General features: G+C 44.6%; 1 protein-coding gene across 2 annotated transcripts in view; it reads left to right on the top strand.

The window, feature by feature from the left end:
- The window catches only part of MAPKBP1 (mitogen-activated protein kinase binding protein 1), a 51,563-nt gene that overhangs the window by 5,767 nt on the left and 21,634 nt on the right, over positions 1–24,162 (top strand). For both annotated transcript variants that reach the window (XM_061180452.1, XM_061180453.1), the window contains exon 3: positions 17,734–17,825. In XM_061180452.1, coding sequence (XP_061036435.1) covers positions 17,734–17,825 — 92 coding nt within the window. The remainder of the gene's footprint in view (positions 1–17,733; positions 17,826–24,162) is intronic.

Here is a 24,162-nt window from a genome sequence, read left to right as displayed (position 1 = left end):
CCCTCGTCTATTTGGCCTCACTTATTTCGGAGTCTAACAGTACTGCTGCTTTCCAAGTTTCTTTTCCGTCTCTCAGCTTGTAATTTAGGGCAAGTTTCCCCTGTTGGATCTGTTTGAGTCACTGTCTTCTTTCTTGCTAGTATTTTGACTGTCTTTGGGGCCATTGGTATTTCTCTGACTTCACTTCTCTCTTCCGTTTGTTGTCTGTGTGTTTTCATTTCTTGACTAATGAAAAAGCATTCATAGAAATGAGGCTTCAGCCTGACCTCTATAACCTCTCAGTCAACCTCCTGAGTCTCAAGTTGGACTTGTGGCTGTTATCACTGCCTCTTTGTTTGGAAAACAGTCTAGGGCTTGAAATTTGGGACTATGTTTATTCAAACTAAGCTTCTCTGGGAACATGGTCTGTCCCACTGTTGTTCTCAGAGTATCTGTTGGTTTTTACTTCATGTCCAGACTGCCTTGTTGGTAGGAAAAAAAGCTACAGTGTTTTCAGTAGGATTTGTTATATTATGAATCACATTCCCACTGCTACAAGCTAAGCCTCTCCTCTGGGCTCTGTTGTTTAATGCAGGACAGGGCCAGGTTTCTGTCAGCTTTCTTTCACATCAGTTCTCAGTAGAGGTGTGGAGTGAGAGCTGCCCACCTGTTTGGAAGTTTACTGAATAATCCACATTGTGGATTTTACTTTAACTTCTGTTACCTCTTTTTTAAAAATGGGGGGTAGGGGGAGGGCAAGAAATAAAGTGAGTGTGGCAGACAGATTGGGCAGTGTAGATCTTTAGGGTTGGTATTTTTGGTTGTTCAGATTTTCCAAATCTTGGTTTCCTTCCTCCTAACTGTTGTATCAGCAAGTTCACAGTGCTTAATTGGCCACAGCATTTTCCTCTGGTTTTGAAGGACGCTTACAGAAGAATGAGTTCATATTATGGATATCTCCTCTTAGACTTCTAGGGAGTGAATTCCACCCTCTCTCATTTTATCACAGAGAATGTTTGTAATGCTCTGTGTGTTGCTTCTCTAGTCTATAAAACAATCTCTTTTTAGGTTAGATTTTTAAATTTATACACTTTATCTCTCCCCCTAAACCTGGAATGGAGCTAAAGATACTTTCCCTTCCCTGCCCCTTCATTCATAGTTGAGATTTAAATGTACTGGAAGATCTTGGAACAACACTTTGTGAGACCACATGGCTGTTTTATTTTGGTTTTTTTCCCCACTTTGTCACATTCTCTTTTGGAGGAATCCTGAGAAGGAATTCCTCAGGTTCTTCTGGGTTTGAACATTGCTTCTCACTTGTGCTGAGCTCACTAAGTTTCTGACTTCCCATCATACCTCTCCTCTGTCTTTGCTTTCTTTGTTCCTTTAGTGGTGCTTCTGGTCATTTCCCCGTGAGTTCAGCTGACCCATTAAAGGTGCTTGCACTTAAAAACGAAACTTAAAAAAATTGTGAAATATAACAGACATTGAAAAGTTTATGAAATATAATAATATAACCTTGTATTGTGAATAATTATAAAATGATTGCTCACGTAACCACCACCCAAGTCAAGAAGTAGAACACTGCCAAGTTTCTGAAGGATGTGATGCTAATGGTGTCATTAAGGTGAGATGAGATTTTTCTCTTATGTAATTAAGATGATTTTATTGTTAAAAATCAAAATACTCAAGGACTTGATCTTGACTATTTGTTCTTTTCAAGTTTCTTCTTCTCTATCCATTATAGATTTGTGCTATTCAACATTTCCAGGTAGTATGCTTATTGGAACCACCCCTTTCCAGCCTTTGTTGTCAGTGCTTCCTGTCTTTATCTTACAATAATAATACTAGAAATAATAATATTTGTAGTGGTAATAATGGCTAACATTTATCGAGTTTTTTGCTGTGTACTGTGCTTAAGCATGTACGTATATTATCTCATTTAAGTTTCCCACCACCCTACTATAAGTACTATTACTATCCCCATTTCGTAAATGAGGAAACTGATGCTCAGAGAGGTGGTTATATAGCCAGTAGATGACTGAGCTGGGATTCAGATCTTGGCTATCTTAACTCCAAAGCCTGCTCTTAATCTTTATCCTGTACTCCTCCCAGGGAGTCTTCATGTGCAAAACATGACACTGAGCACAGAAGTATGCCCAGTATTGCTATAGGCAAGAGTCACATCTGCGATCAGCTTGGAAAAGGGCAGTACTTTAAAAAATATACTTTTCCCCCAACATTCCCCATAAAAGTTAATTTAATGAACTTCTTAGGATGTTATTTTAGAACTATCATTCAGTAACCCTTGTCCCTTGCATCCTTGCTCCTCTTCCCACTCCCAACTCCAGATTTCGTGAACTGTATCCCAACTTCTCATTCTATGGTACCGTTAGGAACTGTACAGCTCGTGGTTCTGTGGGTACGTGAATGTTAAGTTGACAGGGCACAGCTGTGTGGTTCCAGATGACCATAAGCCACAAACAGTTGCTGCTTCTCTCTTGGGGTTGGAGTGAGGTGGGGCAGTGAAGTGGAGACCAACAGATGCCTCGGTTGTTTTTGTGTGTGGGTATCATGAGGCTTTAAACTGTTCTGCTCTTAGTTGGCAGTTGATTGTGTAGCTCACACTCCTGACTGCTTGTTAGTGCCACCTACCTCAAATCTCTTCTTCTTCATCCCCATTCTCCACCTCTTTTGTTACCTCTGTGGCTGTCCCTACGCACAACGGACCTTATCTTTGAAGCCGTGGAGAGTCGCTGAGTTGAAATGCCTGTTTTCTGTGAAAGAAGCCGTATCTAAAATACCCTGTGCCAGGGCTGACCTGGATGATGACAGTTGGGGCTCAGTGAACATGAAAATGAGCAAAAATGAGGTCATTTGCCCACCTGACTCTGTTTGGCTGGGTGGGCTCCAGGGTTGCTAAGTTCCTTGAGCAAGTGCCTTGCCTCACCTGATCTCAAACTTGTATTATTTTGATTTATTTCCTCAAATAGGCAACAGTGATAACATTATGGGTGCAAAAGCATGGGATCTTAATGCATGCTTTCCTGCAGCTGCCCCAGTTAGTCCTGAGGAGAGGAAGCCCCAAGCTAGTTTGTGATCATGGGGGAGGAGCTCGGAGCATGCTCAGAAATCTTGACTCTTGCCATCACTTAGCTACTGCCTAGAGAAAAGCAAGCAGCTGCTTGTCAGAACTAAACATGCAATGGGCAGGCTGCAGGCTTGCCTCTGGTACCCTGACACTATTGGTCAGCTTCTATTTGGAAAAGCACTGTATCATTGCGCACCATGATGGTTTTCATATGACATAATAACCTGCTGCTGACTTTTCTGAACATGCCCTTTCTCCTTATGATGTCCTTCCTTCCCCAGGCTGCTTTGGTCTCCCTTTTGAGGCCTCCACAGCAGCTGTGGTAGAGACTTTCCCTCATAGTTGGCTGGTGAACAGGGCTTCTCTGAGTTGAGGTGTAGACAGATTAGTGAGTGGGGGCAAGAGGCCAGTGGTCCTGTTAAAATGCAGATTGAGATTCAGACCCACCCCAAGACTCTGCATTACTACCAGGCTCCCGAGTGACGCCCATGCTGCTCTTCCTTGGGCCATACTTTAAGTAGCCATGCTGGTTGTGTGTGTGTGTGTGTGTGTGTGTGTGTGTGTGTGTGTAGTGGGGGCTGGTGGGACAGCTTCCTCACTTCTGAGGGAACTGGATTCTCTCTCATTTGTAAAATTGGAATACCGATGGCTTTCTCCCAGGGCTGTTGTGAGGATTCAATGAGATTTAATGAATGTGAAAGCACATTGTAAGATCTAAATAAGTTTACACCTATTACGGGGTTGCTAATATTATCAGGGTCCACAGATTTCTAGAATATCCAGGAATTTTCTTCTAATTTTCTGGCAAGATTTTATTCCTTCAAGTTTCCATTTGTGAGAAGTCCTTTTTTGCAGGTTCAACCTCTTCTGTTCCAGCACTGAATCATCCTCCCTGTGCAGCTTTTTATTGTGACCTATCTTCAGCCTCTTTTTCTTGCCAATATTAACTTGTATCAACTATACTTTAACTACTGACCAAAAGAAAGGCGTAGCAAATATTCTTTTTGATACTAACTACTGTGTAGTTTATTTCAGGGCTATGGATATGATTTTGGGGAATTAAAAAAGGCAAGCTAGTGAACCAGGAGTGGGGGGAGTCCTAATTTACTGTGTCTGATTGGAAATCACTGGAGTAGTAAGCATGCTCTTTAACAGCAGTAGCTTCTGTAGAAATAAATATAACTTTTTTCTTCTTTTGGGGCTAATTCATTTATACTGGGAAATAATTTGGGAAGTGAATTAGTCTTAGAGCTTCCTTTCAGACTAAGAATTTAAAGGCAGAGCGAAAACGCATTAATTTTATGACCCATTGTTTTACGTTTCTAATGTTGGGACGAGAGTGAAATATTCTATTTAAATAATTTTTGCTTAAGGAAAATATATGAAGATGTGGGGAAACAAGTGCACTCATGCCCTTCTGCTGTTGGTGAAAGCAGACACTGATCTAACCTTTTTTAGAGGACAACTTGGTAATATCCATTAGAAAAAAAATTTACATATTCATATCATTTGATTTAACAGTTATAATTCTGGGATTTTATTCTATGCAAACATTTACACCACACAAAAGTGTATATAACTGAATTTTTTTGTTGTTGGGGGGCGTTATTCACAGTAGTGAAATCTTTGAAGTAATCCAAGTAACCATCAATAGGAGATTGGTGTACATCCATAAATGAAATACCTTGTACTTGTTGAAAAGAATGAGTTCAATCTATATATACTGATATGAGAGGGTATACAAGATCTATTAAGTGACAAAAAGCAAACTGTAACAGTTTTTAAGTTAATGATTATTTATATTTTGTTAAAACGTGTATGTTAGTATATGCATAGAAAAAATTGTGAGGCTATAAATACCAAACTGTTGTTAAAATTGGTTACCTCAGGGAGGGATAGTAGATTATGGTGGACATTCACTATCTACATTTCTATATTTCTGTAATGTTGGAATTTTTTACAATGAGTGTGTGTTATTTTTGTAAGTAGGAAAAAACAGTAAAGATAAAAGTCTCTCCAATTTAAACATGTGTAATTTCATATTTAAAATGTTTAAATTTAAAAATCTGTATACTCATTTTATTAAAGAAGTTATGTACAAATGTTGGAAATTATATCTGGTATAATAAACTTTGTTTTTTTAGTAATAATAGGACATAAAAATATTTTCTCACAAATTCATCATTAACTTCTTGAATTTGAAATAATTCATTTCTTTTTTTAAAAAAATATTTATTTATTTAGGCTGTGCCAGGTCTTAGTTGCGGCACGTGGGATCTTCGTTGCTGCACCTGGGATCTTCGTTGCTGCATGCGGGCTCTTTAGTTGCGGCATGAGGAATCTTTAGTTGCGGCATGCATGTGGGATTCTAGTTCCCCGACCAGGGAACGAACCTGGGCCCCCTGCATTGGGAACGTGGAGTCTTAGCCACTCAGGAAGTCCCGAGATAATTCATTTCTGATACTCAAAAATATTTCCTTGGTTAGCTTTGGTAAATAAAATGTCTTTTTATACTTTCTGAAGTACATGTGCTTTCTGAAAAGATTTTTTTACACCATATAGAGAAACGTAAAGAAGAAAACAGGTCATTCATAATTCTAACAGCCAGAATAACTACTTATAGCTCCATTCATTTCTGATTAAAAAGGACAGGTAAAGCTCTTTTTAAATAATAGTATTGTTACTTTTATTAAACAAAAATTATCTCAATCTTTTTGGACTTACTCGTTAACTATAATTTAAGTCAGATTTATGAAGAGCCATGCCATGCATGTATTTACTAAAGTCAGGGGTAAAACTGTTTGGTTTGTAATCATGCAAGGCACATGGATTATTCCATTCAGACCTTCCCCAATCTTTCTGGAAAGGCATCAGAATCCTGCTTCCTGCTCCAGCTTCTAGGTTTGGCTATGATAGATGGAGAATTCTCTAGGAGGTTAAAGAATTTACTAAGTAAGATGCACCAAAGAATATTCACAAATATTTTTGAAGTATTAAAAATGGATTCAACAAATATACTATATTAAACATTGTGTGCTGTGCTATAAGCATAGAGTTGTATGAGATACAGCCTCTGCCTTACAGGAGATTATAGAGTAGCAGGAGAGATAAGACAGATCCTTAAAGAACTTCTGTACAAGGTACTAAGTAACACATGCCATGTGAATGATGAAAATTAAGTGCTGCTGTAAGAATACCAAGGAGGGAGGAGTCACTTTTGGCCAGGTTGATCACGGAAAGAATCATAGGGGATGTGATATTTGAGCTGGTTCTTGAAGGAAGGGTAGGGTTTCAGTATGGGATGGTGGAAGGGAAGGGCATTCCAGGCAGAAGAATATAAACAAAAGCCCCAGAGCTCCTGTCCAGAATAATGAATAATCCAGATTGCCAAAAGCACATCATTCATATGGTGAGTAGAAGGAAATAGAATTAGAAGAATGATAGGGCCCATTGACAGATGGATGCTAGGCTAAGACATTTATAATTTATTTAGTTGGCATTAAGGAGCCATTGAAAGTTTTTGAGCAGGTAAGGGACATGATCATAGCTGTACTATGGAAAGATTATTCTAATGGGTTGGGGAGGGGAGGGCAGGGTCTACAGTAAGGAGCTTGATTAGAAAACCATTGCTGTATCCAGGAATATGGTGCCGAAGGCCTCAACCAGGGTGTTGGTGTTAGGAATGGAAAGAAAATGAGAATTTTATAGAGAATAACACATTGAAGAGACCTTCCTTCTTCTAGGAGAGTCTCATGGAACAAGTTGGCATGATTGCAGGGACACTGAGAGTCCTCTCCACTCCCCTTGTCCCAGAACACACGTTCACTTTGCACACTTAGTCCAGATAAGGAACAGTTAGTATTCTCCCTGGTTACAAAGTTTGGAAACCAAGAGATTAAGAAAACTCAGGCATGTAGAGGTGGTGAATGAGGAAGAATTAGACCTTTCTTGATGATCAGATTTTTAGGTCATAAAGCTTTGTTTGTGGTTCTGGTCTTGGTATAGCAAGGACTGACCTTAGAGAGGAAAAAAATTTTATTTTCCTTTATTCTGGTTGCTTAAATTGAGATGTCTCCTATCCTTGCCTTTCTGATAACTGGAAGAGAAAGGGAGGGTAGGAGTACCTGCTCTATACCAGGCACTGTGTTATTCAAGCTGCTGTTTGGACTTGGGTGCCCGCTGTTGGCTGTATTATAATTGAGTCCTTTGGCGAGAGGCCTCTCATTCGCTCCCTTCTGGTTTGAGGTCTGATGCCATCCTTACCTCTTCCTCCATCTGCACATGAAATCATAATCCCCTGCTTCTAACACTGTAATTTTAGTTGCCTTGGAAATGGGTGTCAGCTGCCTGTGTTGACTGTAGGTTCTAATGCCAGCTGGATGTGAGCATGCTCTGACCAGGTGGGGTACTCTGACATTGGAAGACCCTCTGTTACTCTTTTCTCTGCAACCATCTCTGTGAGGAGAGGTCAGAACACATTTTTAGACCCATTTAAGCTACTGATAAGACCTGCTACTTTTTAAAAAACATTAACGCTAGGAGGAGAGGACCCTGTTGCCCCTCTACTTCATCCTGTGCCCTTTGCCTTCTACCTTGGTTCTCAGACCTGTCCCTGATGCCTCCCTGATGGCATGGTGACTTCCCTTTGTTCTCTTTCAGAAACTGTAACATCCTGGTGGTTTTGGAGAACCTGAACTCCCTCCTTGGTCACCATGGTTTCTGGAACCAGACAGACCTAGGTTTGAATCCTGGTTCTTCCACTGACTATTTACTTGACTCCTTCATAACTAAAATGGAAATAATACTAGTCCTTCATAAAGTTGTCAAGAGTATTCAATGAGATGGTCTTACAAAGCGTTTAGCACAGTTCCTGGCGCAGAGTACACATTCAATAAATGGTATCTATTATGGCTGTAGATCCTCTCTCTGCCCAAGACCTTTTGCACCCCATGGGTGTGGGTATTCTTGTAAGAATACTCAGAGCATTGTTTTCTCCCTAGTCCCAGGAGGGGTTGAAATTTGGAAATAAAAAGGCAAAATGCTTTAATTGAATAGTTCCCCACCTGATTAATCACTGGAACCACCTGGAGAGCTTTAATATGGAGATTCTTGAACCCCACTCCATAGCTGTTGATCAAGAATCTTGCAGAGGCAGGGGATGGGTATAGGGTGGGGACTGCTATCTGAAAAAAAAACTTGTTAAGCCCTCTGAGTGATTCTATTGATCAGCCGGAATTGGGAACCTCTGTTCTCTAGTCTCCAGGGGCTTATACTAAAGGATCTCTAAGGTCACCTCTTCCCAAGCAGTGGCAGAGTCACCTTCCTTAGAAGCTAAGGCTATTTTAATCTCAGCACAGCAGAATTGGCTCAACTCCAACAAATCTTGATCTCTAGTGAGGGAACTTGGTTTTTCTGTCATACTGGAAGTTGTTTCTGGGAGACTTCATGGTATAGAAAGTAGAACCATAAATCAGCCACAGAAACCAGGAGCAGAGTAGAGAGGCAAGGTCTGTTCTACAGTTTTGGAGTGGCCATTGTGTCTCTTCCTGCCTCTGACCAGATGGCACTTTGGTCTCTGAAGGAGCAGGAGTGAGTGAGCTTGGGCATGATACCCGCTTCCCCCTTCCCCCTCCCAGGGCTGGTCACTGGGTCTTTGCCCAGCTGGCTAAGTCTCTGCACAAAGCCTCCTGGCCTTGGCTTCCTCTGTGGCTTTTGCATAAGTGGCAATTCTCAGAATCTGGTGGAGAATCTGCTTTGTGAGATTAGAGTGTAGTGTGTGGGCAAGAGACAGGCATAGTTATTCTTAACCTGCAGGAAGGGAGGGAAAGGCAGAGAGGGCTCTGCCTCGGACAGGTCTGTGACATGCTTGTTTATAGAAATAGCAAGCCCATTGTTTGGCTGGAATGACTTATAACTCAGGTATTTATAACTTGTATTGAGTGGGATTAAGAAGTAGAGAAGGGGAGAAGGGGGAAGAAAGAAATTGGTGGCAACAAAACATGGCAACCAAAACAGAGATCAGCTTCCTCACAGTTGCTGGGGTTTCTTTACCAGTTTGAGGTCAGCTAAATCCTAGATGACTCTGGCCTTTTGTGTCTCTGGCCCCTTAGTTTTCTCTCTCAAGGGAGCAGCTGCTTTCTTGCCAGTGCAGACTCCCTGTAGTAGTCCCTCGCACTAAGAAAGCAAGAACAGATTCGAATCGTGTATGCTGTGGGCTCAACAAGAAACGCTTCTCTAGCAGTGCTGTTGTCTTGGCTCCACCCACTGGATCTCTCATTGGCTGGTGCCTCTCCTCTAGCTTGTGGGCTGGTCAGATCTAGGGACTGGAGAGAGAGATACCAGAAGAGTTTAGAAGGCCTTGCTTAGAGTTCCTGAGATCATGTGTTTAGGGGGTTGGGACTGCTGGGGACCCTGTGCTATGTTGCAGATGGCTTTGGACTCTGGAGAGTCCATTTCTTGCTTCTTCACTTCTTTTTAGCACTTACATTGACTACCCCATCCTTCTGGGAACTCTCCCCTTCACTGGCTTCCTGGTTCTCCTTCTCCCTTTCTAACTGCCTGAGCCCTCATTTTCTCCATACTCTAAAAATAGCTACAGCCCCATTTCTGTCCTCAGCCTCACTCTCTCTTCCCTCTGTCTTCTCCTGCCTCATTGTACTTTCAGTGGTGGTTTTCACCTCCATGTGAATAATTCTTTTTTTAAAAAAATATTTTATTTATTTTTATTGTTATTATTGTTTTGGCTGCATCAGGTCTTTTTGCGGCATGCGGGATCTTTCATTGTGGCGCGCAGGCTTCAGAGTGTGCGGGCTCCCTAGTTGCGGCACGTGGGCTCCCTAGTTATGGTGCGTGGGCTCCAGAGCACATGGGCTCTGTCGTCGTGGCACGCAGGCTCTCAGGTTGTGGTGCGCAGGCTCAGTAGTTGCGGCACGCAGGCTTAGTTGCCCCACGGCATGTGGGGTCTTAGTTCCCCAACCAGGGATTGAACCCATGTCCCCTACATTGGAAGGCAGACTCTTAACCACTGGACCACCAGGGAAGTTCTGTGAATAATTCTTTTTCTTTCCATAGATTTTTAAGAATTTATTTATTTTATTATTTATTTTATTTTTGGCTGTGTTGGGTATTCATTTGCTGCACTCAGGCTTTTCTCTAGTTGCGGAGAGCGGGGGCTGCTCTTCGTTGTGGTACGCGGGCTTCTCATTGCTGCGGCTTCTCTTGTTGCGGAGCACGGGCTCTAGGCACGTGGGCTTCAGTAGTTGTGGCACGTGGGCTCAGTAGTTGTGGCTCATGGGCTCTAGAGCGCAGGCTCAGTAGTGGTGGCGCCCTGCCTTAGTTGCTCCGCGGCATGTGGGATCTTCCCGGACCAGGGCTCGAGCCTGTGTCCCCTGCATTGGCAGGCGGATTGTTAACCCCTGTGCCACCAGGGAAGCCCCCATGAATAATTCTTAAATATCTATTTCTAGTCCTCACCTCTCTCCCAAGCATCAGTTCCATGTGTATGTTGCTAAGTTGAATGTTCTGTGGTTCCTACTAAATATTCCTGAAGCGCCTTAGATTCAACATGTCTAAAACTGACATCATTGGTTCCCATCCTTACCCCCTTTGTCCAGACCCAGCTCCTCTTTCTGATCATGGCAGCATTTCTTTTCATAGCACCACCTTGTTCCCTATCTCTGAAGTTCAAAATTTGAGTCTTCTGTCTTTTTTCCTCCAGAGTTGTACAGTGCCCCGTCTTGCCAATTCTATTTGCTTTGTCACTTTTTTCTTTGTCATTATTTCTTTTCTACTCTCACTATCTTCATGCTGGTCTAGATCCTTATTACCTCTCACCTGAACTGTTGTAATAGCCTCCTAATTGGGCTCCCTGCCTGTGCTATGTGTCTTTTATACATCATCACCAAACATAGCTTTGATTGTGTCCCTGGTTTGAAATCCTTCAGTGGCTTCCCAGAGCCTCCAGTTGACCCCACTTAGTTTGGCAATCAAGGCCCTTCCCGGTCTGGTTATATAGTCTACCTCTCCTGACCTAAGTCTCCTACAAAAGATCCTTGCTTTCACTGTTGCTCACCTACTCTGTTGTTTCCTTCTGTCGAACTCATTCATGCAACTTCTTCTACTGAGAATTCCTTTCTCTGTATTTCCATCTGTCAAAATCCTATCCTCACTGCAAGGACCAGGCCACATTCCATCTAGTCTTCCAGGAAAGCTTCATTGTTTCCCTTTCCTGATCCTGTTCAGAAATCATCTCTCTTCCTCCTTTTTGAGCACTTTATATCTTTCTTATGACCCTCATCACGTACTGGATTACTTTGTAGTATGTCATTCATCTTCCCTAATGGATTTTGAGGACCCCCATAGCATCCCAGTGACTTTCAAACATTTTTGAGAACAACTCACATTAAGGAATACACTTTACATTGTGACCCAAGGCACACACACACACACACACACCCCCCGAAATAAAGTTCCACGTTCAGTACTTACCATTACTACATGCCATGAGATCTATTTTTTGTTCTATTTTAGTTATTCATAACCTATTAAATCAATTTCAGATCCCATTAATAGGCTGCAATCTGCGTGTTGGAAAATACTGTTCTATCTAGTATGAATGAGTAGTCCTGTCTGTCGCCTCTGAGCCACCTGTTTTTTCCATCTACTTTAATGAGAGCCAGAAGAGCTCTTAAACAGTTGGCTTTATTCTTTCCTTCTCTCTTGGGAATAGGCTATTATGAAGTTATCCCTTTATCTCATTACAGTGAGGGATGATTTTGCTTTCCTTCTTTCTCTTAGGAGGATACAGTACTGCCCTGCCTAGTGCATGTTGGGAGGGGTGGGTATTCAAGCCTTCCTTTGCAGTGTGTCTGTAGTAATTCTGCCCTCCTGCAGCCTTGCTTCTGGGGAAAGATGACACTCTTTTTCAGGTTGGTGTAGGCTTTCCCCCATCTCAACACTCTCCACCTGCCCAAGGAAAGGCTGGGTCACAACTCGAGTATTCTCCCTGCTTCTAGGCTGTGTTGCAGATGTGGAGGAGATCACTGCAGAGTACAAAGTGGGTACCCTCTTCTTAATTCTGAGTTTTCATTGTGCATGATGTTCCTAGAACTGTGGATGTATCAGGCTGCCAGCTGCCTGTAGCAGTTGTGTCCCAACTCACCAGCCAGAATCATTTACCTGGACTGGTGTGTCTTTTGGGCTATATTTCATTGGCATTTGGGCCATGAGGATTTGGAACTGAAGTTCCTGTCAGAACTTGGGGCCCCATCCCTGACTTTGAGGACAGCTATTTTCTTATAGGGCCTCTTCCCTGCCTCATTTTCCTCAAATGATGCTTGAGGCCAGAACTCTCATACTAGTGGGCTTGCTTCCTTATGAAGAGAGATGCTGTAGTATACAGGAGGGGCTAGGTTATTGGTTGCCAAGGTGTAGTCACAAAATCCCTGGGGTCCCCAAAACCCTTTTAGGTGATCTCTGCGATCCCCTCTTTTCCAATTACATATCCAAATGAGGCCAACTTTTTTTTAATCTTCACCTAGAATAACATATCACAACAGATTGAATGCAGATGCAGTTATGAGAATCCAGCCGTTTTCTGTTAAGCCAGACATTAAAGAGATTTGCGAAAATGTTAAACAGTGCCACTCTTCTCACTAAATTTGTTTGGTTTTGTTTTGGAAACTAGAGTTACTTTTAATAAAAGTGTTAACATGTAATGGGTTTATTATTAGTTTTGAATGAATTAAATTTATTTAAGTATTTCCATTGTAATTTCTAACATAGTAAATATTGATAGATATAACTTGTATAAATGAAAGCTCTTTGAGGTCCTTGATAAATTCTAACAGTGTTAAGAAACCAAAGAGTGTAAGAGACCAAAAAGTGTGAAAATTGCTGGGCTAGGTCATGCTGTGGTAACAAATCACCTCAACAACTCCATGACTTAACGGATAGTTTATTTCTTGCTCATACTTTTGTTGCAGTGTGGGTCAGTGCGGGCGCTCTGTTTATCAGAGTTACTCAGGGACCCAGGCTGAGGGAGCCCTATCTCATCACCTGCTGCCACACTTAGCAGTCAGGAGAAGGGGTGTGTGCAGTGGTCCTTGAAGACTTCTGCTGGAAGCAGCGTGTCAGAGTATCATAAACATGTGCAGCCTTATAAGCTCTTAAGTGAGAAACCTAAATCAAATAAAAACACAGATTCTTGAGCTCTCTGTACCCCTTCCCCTCACATTGCTGGGTCAACGAGTGTCAACGAAGTGGCTTTAGGATAAAGAGAAGTCAGGGATGTGAACTATAGAAGGATGTTGCTCATGAGGTGCTGAGCCCCACACCACATCCTGGACCATATTTTTTCTCTCTTTTAAACATTTACTGTGCAATATTTAAGGCATACAGTAAAGACATGTGGAATAATAGAGTGAACCATTGTGTGCCCACCGTCAGCTTAAGAAACAAAGTGTTACCTGTACCATTAACCTCCCTTTATGCTTGTCCTCATCTGGACGTGGTCCTTCTGTCACAACCAGTTTTATTTCATTTTATTATTATTATTTTTGGCCACATGGCTTGAGAGGTCTTAGTTCCCTGACCAGGGATTGAACCCGGGCCACGGCAGTGAAAACGCCTAACCTCTGGACCTAAGAGCCCTAACCACTGAGCCGCCAGGGAACTCCCACACAACCAGTTTTAGATACTTTGTGGAGAGCAACTTTACTGGCCTGAAATACCCCAGTTTTCTTGTGCTTCCCATCTCTGTCCTTTCACTGTTCCTGAAGCCTCTGCCATGCATTCATTTATTCATCAAATATTTATCAAGTGCCCATTTTGTGCCAGGCACTGTTTAAAGTGCTAGGGATGCATCAGTGAGGGGTAACAACTTAGGCCTTGCCCTCGAGGAGCTCATATTCTGGTAGAGGAGATAGACAGTAAGTATGTGGACAAAGATATAATCAATGTTGGGTCACTATCTGACTCTAAGTATAGTGAAGAAGAATAAAGCAGGATAAGTTGGGTATAGAGTGATAGCAGTAAAGCCAGTCTGGAAAGCCTTCCCTGTGGAGAAGACCTTTGAGCAAAGACCTGAGTGAATTAGCTGTGTGAGTAGTTGAGGCAAGGGAGTTTTAGTGGAAGGAATAAAAAGCATATGCAGAGGACCTGAGGCTAGAATCTACTTGAGGTGCTTCAGGCGCCAGGGTGGTTGAGGTGGAGGTAAGTGAGGGAGAAGTGTAGGAAACGAGGTCAGAGAGGCAGCCAGAGGCCAGGTGACTTAGGGCCTTCTAAACCGGGGTGAAGAATCTGGATGGGGAGCCATTGGAGCCTTTGAGCAGCATAATGACATGATCTCCTATATTTCTTGAAAGAATCACTGTGGCCTGCCATGTTAAGAAAAAGAAAAGACTATAGGAAGCAAGGCCTGAAGCAGAGGGAACACATGGGAGTTACAGCCATAGTCCGAGGGAGAGATAAAAGTTGCTTGAGCTTAGCGGTGCATTGGTAAATGTTTACATGCTCTCTGAGGGGGAAGAAGGGCCCTGATTTGTAACGTTGTCTGATTTCATGGCGTAAGTGCTCCCGCTATGGTGATTTCAAGCTACCAACGTGCTCTCATTGAATGTGGAGCTGGGAAAAGAGGTTCACAGTCAGCTCTCCTGAGCCAACGTGAGCCAGCTACAGCACACCGCTACTTGAACTTGGGCACTTTTAGCCCGGGGTGGGTTTGCAAGGGGGTGTCCAGGTTTGTATCCATTTCTTAGGCTAGATGGAGGCTGTACCACCTTTTTGGAAAGAAGGAATATGGAGAGGGTTATGAAAGGGAGAGAGTCAGTTTATAAAGTCCATCGTGCGGGAGCCTTGCAGGACAAGCCTAGACATTGGAGGCCTTGCAGGAGCTCTGGACTCTCAAATCCTTTGAAAGTGGAGCTCAGCCCCAAACCTCCCTGCAAACAGGAAGCTGGTTTGAGTTAGAACATAAAATAAAACCCAGCTGATGCCCCTGAATGTTTTTCCCCTGCTCTTCCCCCTCCACAGAGTCAAAGGAAACTGCCTTTTTTTCCCTTGGATAGCTGCTCAGAAATCCAGAGGAAGCCAAAAACCGTAAATCCTTTGAAAATCATCCAAGTTTTGAGCCCAGGCAAACTCCTGTCCGTGGGGTTTCCTAGCCTGGATGTCTGCTCCACTGTGGAGAGTCCTAGGAGGAAAGTGACAGAACACAAAGATGCCAGGGACCAGAGATGAATCCCATGCCCAGCGGGGAGAGATGGTCCTTAGCAGGGTTTCTCAAACTGCAGCTTCCAGGCCACTTGTAGGTCATGAAGTCAATAAAGTGGGCCATGCCCGGAATTATTTTTTTAATGAAATAGAATATAATAGAAATTGGAGTTTATCACATGCAATGAGAGTACGTATTTGTCTGTGAAACTTTTATTTCAGTTTTATGAGCGTGTATGTTTATACTGGATCAAGATATAAAATGTGTCTCTTAACGATGGGTTGTGGTCAAAAACGTTTGATAAACACTGGTCTTTCGGGTCTGAGTAACTCACATCTCCTTCCTGCTTTAGATTGCTGTTGAAAACTCCAAGCTAGTTCCATTATTAATTCTCTGTGGAACTGGATCATCTACCCACAAAACACCTACCCAAATTCCTGTCAGAGAGAAGGCAAGCTGAGAACCCACAGACTGGTCTGATTCTTTGGGACCAAAGCTGAAGCATAAGGGAGGGATTGATGCAAATATGAATCCAAAGGATTTGCCTGAAATCAGATTAGCTTGAAGAGAATAGGAGTTGAGTTGGCCTTTTAGCTCAGTGCTTGCTTTGGTGACCTTTCTCATCTATGTGAGTAATGCTGGCCTCAGGCTCCTCTTTCTCTCTTCTCTGCAGTAGGCAGTTGGTGCAGCAGGAATGTTCCTGAGTACCCCTCCCTCGGGGATAGCCAGAGGCACAGTGCCAGGATAGGGTGTGGTGCCCTGAACTGAGTATCTCCCGGACTTCCCCAGGGTTATTTTGTGGTCTCCAGTTAGTGTGCAGTGCTCAGCCCTTTCAGAAGGGTGACTGGGTGCCGGAGAAGGGGGAGGGGGTCATTAAGCTGAGAAAAAGTGAGGAAAGAGGCATAAGTCAGGGCAGAATATCAAGAATGTATAGAGTAAGGCTAAAGTTAGTTTAGCCCCCACTAGGTTTAGTGCCTCAGAAAGGCCCAAGGGTAGCTGGCACGTTTGGTGCTTGCCAGGTGGTTGTGGGTAGGTGTGGTGCCCTCGAACTAAACTGCCCCTGTCAGTGAGTAGACACATGTTGGAATTCCTGGTCCACATCCCCAAGAAGCACAGAAGCCTCTTGGGGACCTTCCAGGGTAATAGCTTTAACTACAACATCCCAGGGGACTTATTTTGGTCTCTGGCCACCTCAGAGCATTTCTTTCCAACCTAATTCAAACTAAAATGGTCCTTGGAGATAAGAATTTAAACAGGCCCTCTAGGAGCACTTGGAATTCTCCAGCTGGGAGAGTAAGAGAGAAGGAGAGATCCTAAAACTACCGTAATTGACTCTGGGCTTCCCCTCTCTAGATGCTGGCCTGGACTAGGACCAGACCACAGTGCTGCTGATATGACCACCCCTGAAGGGTTTCTGGTTCACATCGCCCTCTTAAGGCCCCCAAGACTCTCTTAGCAGAGTACACTCTAGCCTATTTACATGGCCATTCTGCATTCAGAAGCCCCTCTGTCTGAGCCAAGGAGGACCGAGGACATCCCTGAGGAGGGCCAGCGCAGGGAGTCCGGACAGTGCTAGAGGAGACTCGACCTGGAGTGACATGCAAGACGTTTTATAGCAGTGGGTGAGGGAGTGACGAGGTTACGGGGCAGTCTGAATCTTACATGGGATCATCTAGCAGAAAGATCAGGGAACTAATTTGAGGTTAGTCCAGTGTGTCCCAGGGCCTGCACACAGTGTGGGGTAACAACAGTGATGAAGAGAGTGATGGTGAATGTCTCCCATGGCCATGTCCTCTCAGAATCTCTGAGCACTTTACGTATGTTTTCCCTTTCATCTCTGTGGGAGTTGTGGCTTAATAATAATTAGAGTACTCTGAGCGTCTGTGCTTTGCAAAACACAGCATTAAGCCATGTCTCTGCCTCCTAGGCTTGGAGTCTGTTTGAACTGGCAGACATCTGATGGAGGGGAAGGGTGTGATGGAATGCACAGATCAGGGATATTATGAGTCACCTAATTGATACCTAACATTCTTCTGGCTCTTGGAGATCAGAGTGGCCTTTGTTTCATGCCTGCCAAGGTACGAAGATCAGTGACCTCTCCTGAGTCTCATAGACCCAAGAGGCCAGTCTGGGGACCCAAGACTTTATCTTGTAAATGGAGCCTTCCTGGATTGGGAGAGTTCTTGTCCCTCTGTGGCCATGAGCTGAGTTTTAACCACTTCATTTTCTTTTCCATGGGCCTAGCAGTTTGATCACTGTTAAAAGCTGGCGATGTACACTGGCTTTTTCCCATGTGATCAGGGGGCCTATGGCCAGATCAGGACCTGGATAAGTCAGAAGACAGGGCCATCAGGAAACAGTCAGCGTGGAAGAAGGTCCCGGCTACCTTCAACTCCTCCTTCCCAACCCCACTCCATCCATAATATAACACTTCTCTGTCTTGCTCCAACAGGTGACCTTGGAGAAGGTGCTTGGAATAACAGTGTCTGGAGGCAGAGGACTTGCCTGTGACCCCCGATCGGGTTTAGTTGCCTACCCAGCTGGGTAAGTGTCTTGGAAGTGGTCTTATTGCATGGACGTTTATAGCTGTGCTAAACCAGTTGGAGTGGGCAGGGGTTTTCTGGTATCTTCTGGGAGATACATCCAGGTTAATGTTTTGGTGCCATTTTTATAAATGAGATACGGGGCCACATAAAGGCTCTTTGTTGACTGTTGTCTTTGTTGCCATCCTGTCCTGCTTTTTGGCCACCCAAACCCACCCACGCATACAGGTTCACACTTTGTATTCACACAGCTCCCAACACCATCGTCAATATCTTTAATATCTACCTTTTAGTCATTTTTATTTTTATTTTATTTTTTAAAATTAAAAAAAAATTTATTTTATATTGGAATATAGTCGATTTACAATGTTGTATTAGTTTCAGGTGTACAGCAAAGTGATTTAGTTATACATATATCTATTCTTTTTCAGATTCTTTCCCATATAAGTTATTACAGTGTATTGAGTAGAGTTCCCTGTGCTATACAGTAGGTCCTTGTTGATTATCTATTTTATATATAGTAGTGTGCGTATGTTAATCCCAACCTCCTAATCTATTCCTCCCCCACTTTTCCCCTTTGGTAACCGTAAGTTGGTTTTCTAAGTCTGTGAGTCTGTTTCTGCTTTGTAAACAAGTTCATTTGTATCGTTTTTTAGATTCCACGTATAAGTCATGTCATATGATATTTGTCTTTCTCTGTCTGACTTACTTCACTTAGTATAATAATCTCTAGGTCCATCCATGTTGCTGCAAATGGCATTATTTCATTCTTTTTAATGGCTATGTAATATTCCATTGTATATATGCACACAGCTCCCAACACCATCTTCAATATCTTTAATATCTACCTTTTATTTGTTTTTAAAAACAGCTTTATTGAGATGTAAGTCACATACCATACAATTCACCCATTTAATATGCACAATTCAGGGACTTCCCTGGTGGTCCAGTGGTTAAGACTTCGCCTACCAGTGCAGTGGGTACGGGTTTGATCCCTGGTCGGGGAGCTAAGATCCCACGTGCCTCATGGCCAAAAAACCAAAACATAAAAAAAAAAGAAGCAATACTGTAATATGTACAATTCAGTGGTTTTTAGTGTATCCACAGAGTTGTGCAGCCATCACTACAGTCAATTTTAGAACATTTTCATCACCCCAAAAGGAAACCCCACACCCATTAACAGTCACTCTCTGTTTCCCCCCAAGGCTGCCAGCTTTTAGGCAGCCACTAATCTATTTTCTGTCTCTATATATTTGCCTGTTCTGAACATTTTATATAAATGGAATCATATTTTTTGTGCGTGGCTTTTTTCACTTAACATAGTGTTTTCAAGGTTCATACATGTCGTACTGGGTATCAGTACTTCATTCCTTTTTATGACCGAGTAACATTCCATTGTATGGATATACCACATTTTCTCTGTTAATCAGTTGATGGGCATTCAGGTTGTTTCCACTTTTTGGCTGTTAAGAATAATGCTTCTCAGGACATTTGACTACTCTTGTCACGTTGAGAGGTGTCAGTGCCATGGAAGAGAGGAAGGGTTCCAGCGCTGGTGTTCTTTCCCTTGCAGCCTTTTCACTCCTCTGCTCCTACTGATGAGAAACCCCCAACCATAGTTGCTTGAAGCTTCTGCAGAAGTGTTTCTTTTGGAGGCTTGGGGCTTTTCCTGCTTCTGGTTCTCTCTGTCTCTCTCTCTGTTCTCTCTGGTTCCCTGTTCCTTGCTGCTGGGCACAGGGACGTGAAAATGGGAAGGCCACTGCTCTGCCTCTTTCCCCACCATCAACTTGGGAATGCCGAGTTCCCTAGTGTGATTTTCACAGCCACTCCTGTAGTTTTTGTATCAGATATATGATTTCTTTTTAGTTTTATCATCCCTACCTTTATCAAGAACGTTTTCTGTGTCAGGCACTTTGTTAAGCACTTTACAGGAATTATTTTATTTAATACTCAGAGCAACCCTGTGAGGTTGGAACTGTTTTCATCCCATATTTTAGAGGAGGGAAACTAAGATTCAAAGAGGGTAAGCAGTTTGCTCTAGGTCACACAGCTAGCACGTGTCTGTATTGGGACTCCAACCCAAGAAGTCTGACTGCAGAGCTCTTACTCTAAAATGGCACGAGGTGGAGGGAGACCAGACTTGCTGCTTATTTTTAAAAGCTGCTTTCCCCTAAGCTGTTTACCTGCTCTTCAATGAGAAGAGCCAATTTATGGGCAGCTCAGTCTATGCCAGGGACCCTTCTGCCCCTAGGTTCTGGGGTCTGTCTCTTCTGAGTGGCCCTTTGGCATTTGACGTCTGTGGTAGGGGACTGTGGGAGCTGCACTGACTTTACCCTGCAGAGGCTGAGCTGGCCTCCTTCTCCCCCTCCAGAAGCAAGTTGATGAATGATCTCTGTTGCTGGATACCCTGTGCAGTCTGCCTCCGGGGAATTCCACTCATGCCTGCCTCGCCCGGGAAAGCCAGGTTCCTTCTTGTTGGAGGTGGGACTGGGGCTGGATGTGGGACCGGCCGGAAAGGCCTGGGCTGCTGCTCTGTGCGTGCTGAGTCCTGTGTCCCTGCTCTGGGGAGTGTGGAGCCCTGGTCCCTCTCTTCCCCATCCGCCCCAGACCCCAGGCCTGGCGCCTTTAAGGGTGTGTGCTTCTGTTTTTGGGCAGGTCCCAGCCTGGCGTTTGTGCCTTGGGGGTCATTATCCTTCCAGGTGGTGTACGGAAGCTTCCCTGCTGTCACCTCTAGTAGGTTTCCTGAGTGTGTTTGGCTTGGGCCAGCCCTGGGCAGTGCCCTGATCCACTTCCTGACCTTTTGATTTCCTAGAACTTGGAGTTCTCTCTTTGCAAATGGCCCCTCTCTGGGTGTTTTAGTTTTGCTCTGTGCTAGAGCTCCCTGATGTGCTTCTGCGGTATCTGGGGGCCACCAAAGTCTGTGTGAGCGAAGCAGGCTCTTTCCCTCCCCTCTGTCTTCCTTCTCTTCCTATCTGGTGATCCCAACCCCACCGCCCATCCCCCACTCTCTAGTTCCTACTTCGCTTGTTGCTCTAGGAGCAGTTCAGGTATCCTAGAAACAAGAAGAGAAACAAAGCTCAGAAAATTCTCCCAGAGGCCTAGAGGCAAATATCAAACCAAAACAAAGTTTTCTGAAAGGAAATGAAACAGCTCAGGGAGGGTGGGGTGGAGGAGGATGTGTGTCAGGCAGAGGTGGGTTGAAGTCTCTGGGTAGAGACCCCCTCCGTTTTAGCACCTCCTGCATTTCTTCTCCAGAGCTCTCCCTTTGCTGTTGTTTTCCCACAGGAAGCCCACCCTCACCTGTCACATTTTAAGCCCCCTGCCCTAGGAGGCTAAGCTGGTCCCCAGATAGCTTTGAGGCACTCAGTTTAGTTGAACACCCATAATTGACTTGGGCCCCTTCCCTGGCTGGCTCGGTAGCGGGTTCAGGGCCTTTAGAGCCCAGCACAGCCCCTGTTGCCACTGTGGAGTCAGTCAGTTTGGAGAATGGGTTTCTCTTGACCCCTAATGCCAGGGTGCAGGGCCTGGCCTGAGTGCAGAGCCTCTGTGCAGAGCAGCTACTGGCGTGAGCGGTGCCCTATGCAGCAGCCAAGAGGAGACCTCTTGGTGGTTTAAGCAGGGAGGAGGAGGGGAAACCCAGCTCTCCTGAGAAGGCCCTCCATTTACTCAGCGCATATTGGAATTTATGCTGAGATCCAGCTCCAAAGCTTTGGACTGCACGTGAAAGCACAGAGTCTCCTCCTGGACTGTGTTCTAGTGGCATCTGAGCTGAAGGAGCGTACAGCTCCCTTCGTCCTCTCTGTGGTAAGCACTGTGGGTGGGGGGTGGGGGGGTTGCCGGGGAGTACGTGGAGTGGTGGAGAGGCCAGGTGGACCTAAGGGAAGAGGATGCTTGCACTTGGTGCCCTGATGGCTGTGAATCACATGCAAGGGCAGTCACAGGCACCAGTCCCCTCAGTGCCTTTTCTCCTGGTTTCCCTACAGACCTCACACCTAAAAGTGGGGCCCTGTAGTTCTTCCCGAGACAGCTTGTTCATCGATATAGTCATTCATTTGTTTGGCAGATACTTGTTGAAAATATACTTTGGACCAGGCACTGTTCCAGCCGCAGATTATATATATACGGCAGTGAATAAGACAGTGTCACTGCCTCTGTGGGGTTTAAGGAGGGGCAAGCAGACAGTAAGCATGTGAACAAATAAATGAGCAAGGTGATATCAGAGAGTGGTAAGTGTTCTGAAGAAGTAAACCGGGGTGATGGAAAAGGAGAGTAAGTGAATACCTGGGAGTGGGGTGGGGTGGGGCTACTTTAAGACTGGCTGGTCAGGGCTCAGTGGGAGGTAACATTTGAGCTGGTGTCTGAGTGACAAAGAGGAATCTATGTGTGAAGATCTGCACTTCCAGGTGGAGGAGACCTCAACTACAAAGGTCCCAAAGAAAGGAGGAATCAATTCACTTGTTTGAGTAGCTAAACAGCAGCCATGGTGGCTAGACCATAGTGAGTGAGAGGAAGGGGGCTCAGACACTGCTTTTGGACCTGGCTTGTGAGTCTTGCAGCTCACAGACATCCACCTCTTGTCCCAGAAGGGAATATGTTTAGAGTCCTCTGGACAGAGAGAGGTGTACTGGTAGCTCTACACCAGTGACCACATTATTCACTGGGTTATTACTGCCAAGTCTTTTCTCATGCCTTTGACGGGGGGGGGGGGGGGGGGGAGGGGTGTGTGTGTCTCATAGAGCATCCCAGAAACAGAGATGCCAGTGGATCTCATGGGTTGGCCTAAGAGGGTTACTTATTGGGAAGGCATTGGGTTCCATGTGGGTCCTGAAGAGGACCACAACCAAGGATGCCCTAGGAAACGTCCTAGACTCATTATCTCTTAGAATAATTAAAGCTGTAAGATTTCCCCTTTGGGAGTGAATCTGGAGGGACAGTTTGTAATTCCACACCTGGAGGAGGACCCTAATGAGTCACTAGTATCCTGCAAGTCCTATATGGGATACCGTAGTTGGGGTTCCTGTTGCAACTGCTGAACCCCTCGATAGCCCTTTCCTTGTTATTGGTGCCCCAGAGAACCCTTCAAGAAGATGGCTAGGAGCACCCTGCTGGTTACTTTGCATATTATTTTTTTCAGTTCTCACAACAATTCTGAGGCATAGATACTATTATTCCTGCTTTATAGATGAGGAAACTGAGGTTCAGAGAAGTTAAGGAATATGCCCAAGATCACACAGTATGTTAGCAGACAGGTCTGCCTGACCCCAGTTTTCTTATTCTTTCTATCATCACAGTGCCCTCGAGCATCAGTGAGTCCTAGAAGTCTAAGGTTGGACAGAACTGTGGACCTGCCGTGGGGCCTGCTACTCAGGAGGTTCCTTGGGAGTTAGGGCTTTGAGATCTGGTAGCTAATGACTTAAAGATTTATTCACAAATATTTATTGAGTGCCCATTTTCTAGGCCTTTGGGATGTAACAGTAAACAAAATAAACAAACACTACTGTCACAGAGCTGGCAGTCTTAGTGATGAATATAGATCATCTCCCCTCCCCCAAAGTAAATTATATGGAATATTATAAATTGATGTGTGCTTTGGAGAAAGTATAAGCAAGAAGCAGTGAAAGGGGATAGGGAATGTGGGGGTGTGGGGTTATAATGTTAAGTAGGGGTACAGGGTGATGTATGAGCAAGGCTTGAAGGACCTTTGATGTGCCTCTGTGAGTCACCTTCTGATTTTTCTTGGTCTGAAAGAGGAAATTCTAAGGTGCAGGGTCCCTGCTCAGACCTTCTGTGTCCTGCTCCCTGTGTGTGTCTGCATTCTTTGCTCATCCCAGGGTTCATTTGCTTCTGCCTTCTGGAGGATGGAGAGTCATAGGAGGTGGATCCTGTGGGAATGCTGGGCTCTTGGTGATGGCAGCAGGCCTGGACCTGTCCAGGGACGGGGGCTGTCGAGGGCTTGGCCCTTCCTGGTTCAGAGAAGTTCCTGGGCAGTGGGCCCAGCACCTGGTACGGGTGCTCCACCACATGACTCCCGGGCTGAGGACCCGAGAGACTGAGGCCTCACTGCTTCCCTATGAGAGTGAGAAGACTCCCTGTACCTGTACCCTGGGGTTCTGAATTACGGGACTGAGCCGGTTGGGCCAGCCCAGCCCTGTCATATGGAGGATTGCAGCCAGTACTGCTGCAAGGGCACGTGCCAGTGACTGCCTGCTGTGCTGGCCAGGGTCAAGGGATGTGGAGACCAAGGGCCAAAGATTGACGCAAACTGCACCCCACCCTTCCCTCCCTAGCAGACTGAGAAACTTGCTCAAAGGTCAGAGAAGACTGACGAGGCTCCCACA

Source organism: Eubalaena glacialis, chromosome 2, assembly GCF_028564815.1.
Source record: "Eubalaena glacialis isolate mEubGla1 chromosome 2, mEubGla1.1.hap2.+ XY, whole genome shotgun sequence".
Taxonomy (NCBI): domain Eukaryota; kingdom Metazoa; phylum Chordata; class Mammalia; order Artiodactyla; family Balaenidae; genus Eubalaena; species Eubalaena glacialis.
Note: the sequence above shows the minus strand (reverse complement) of the source record. Positions and strands in the feature narration are given on the sequence as shown.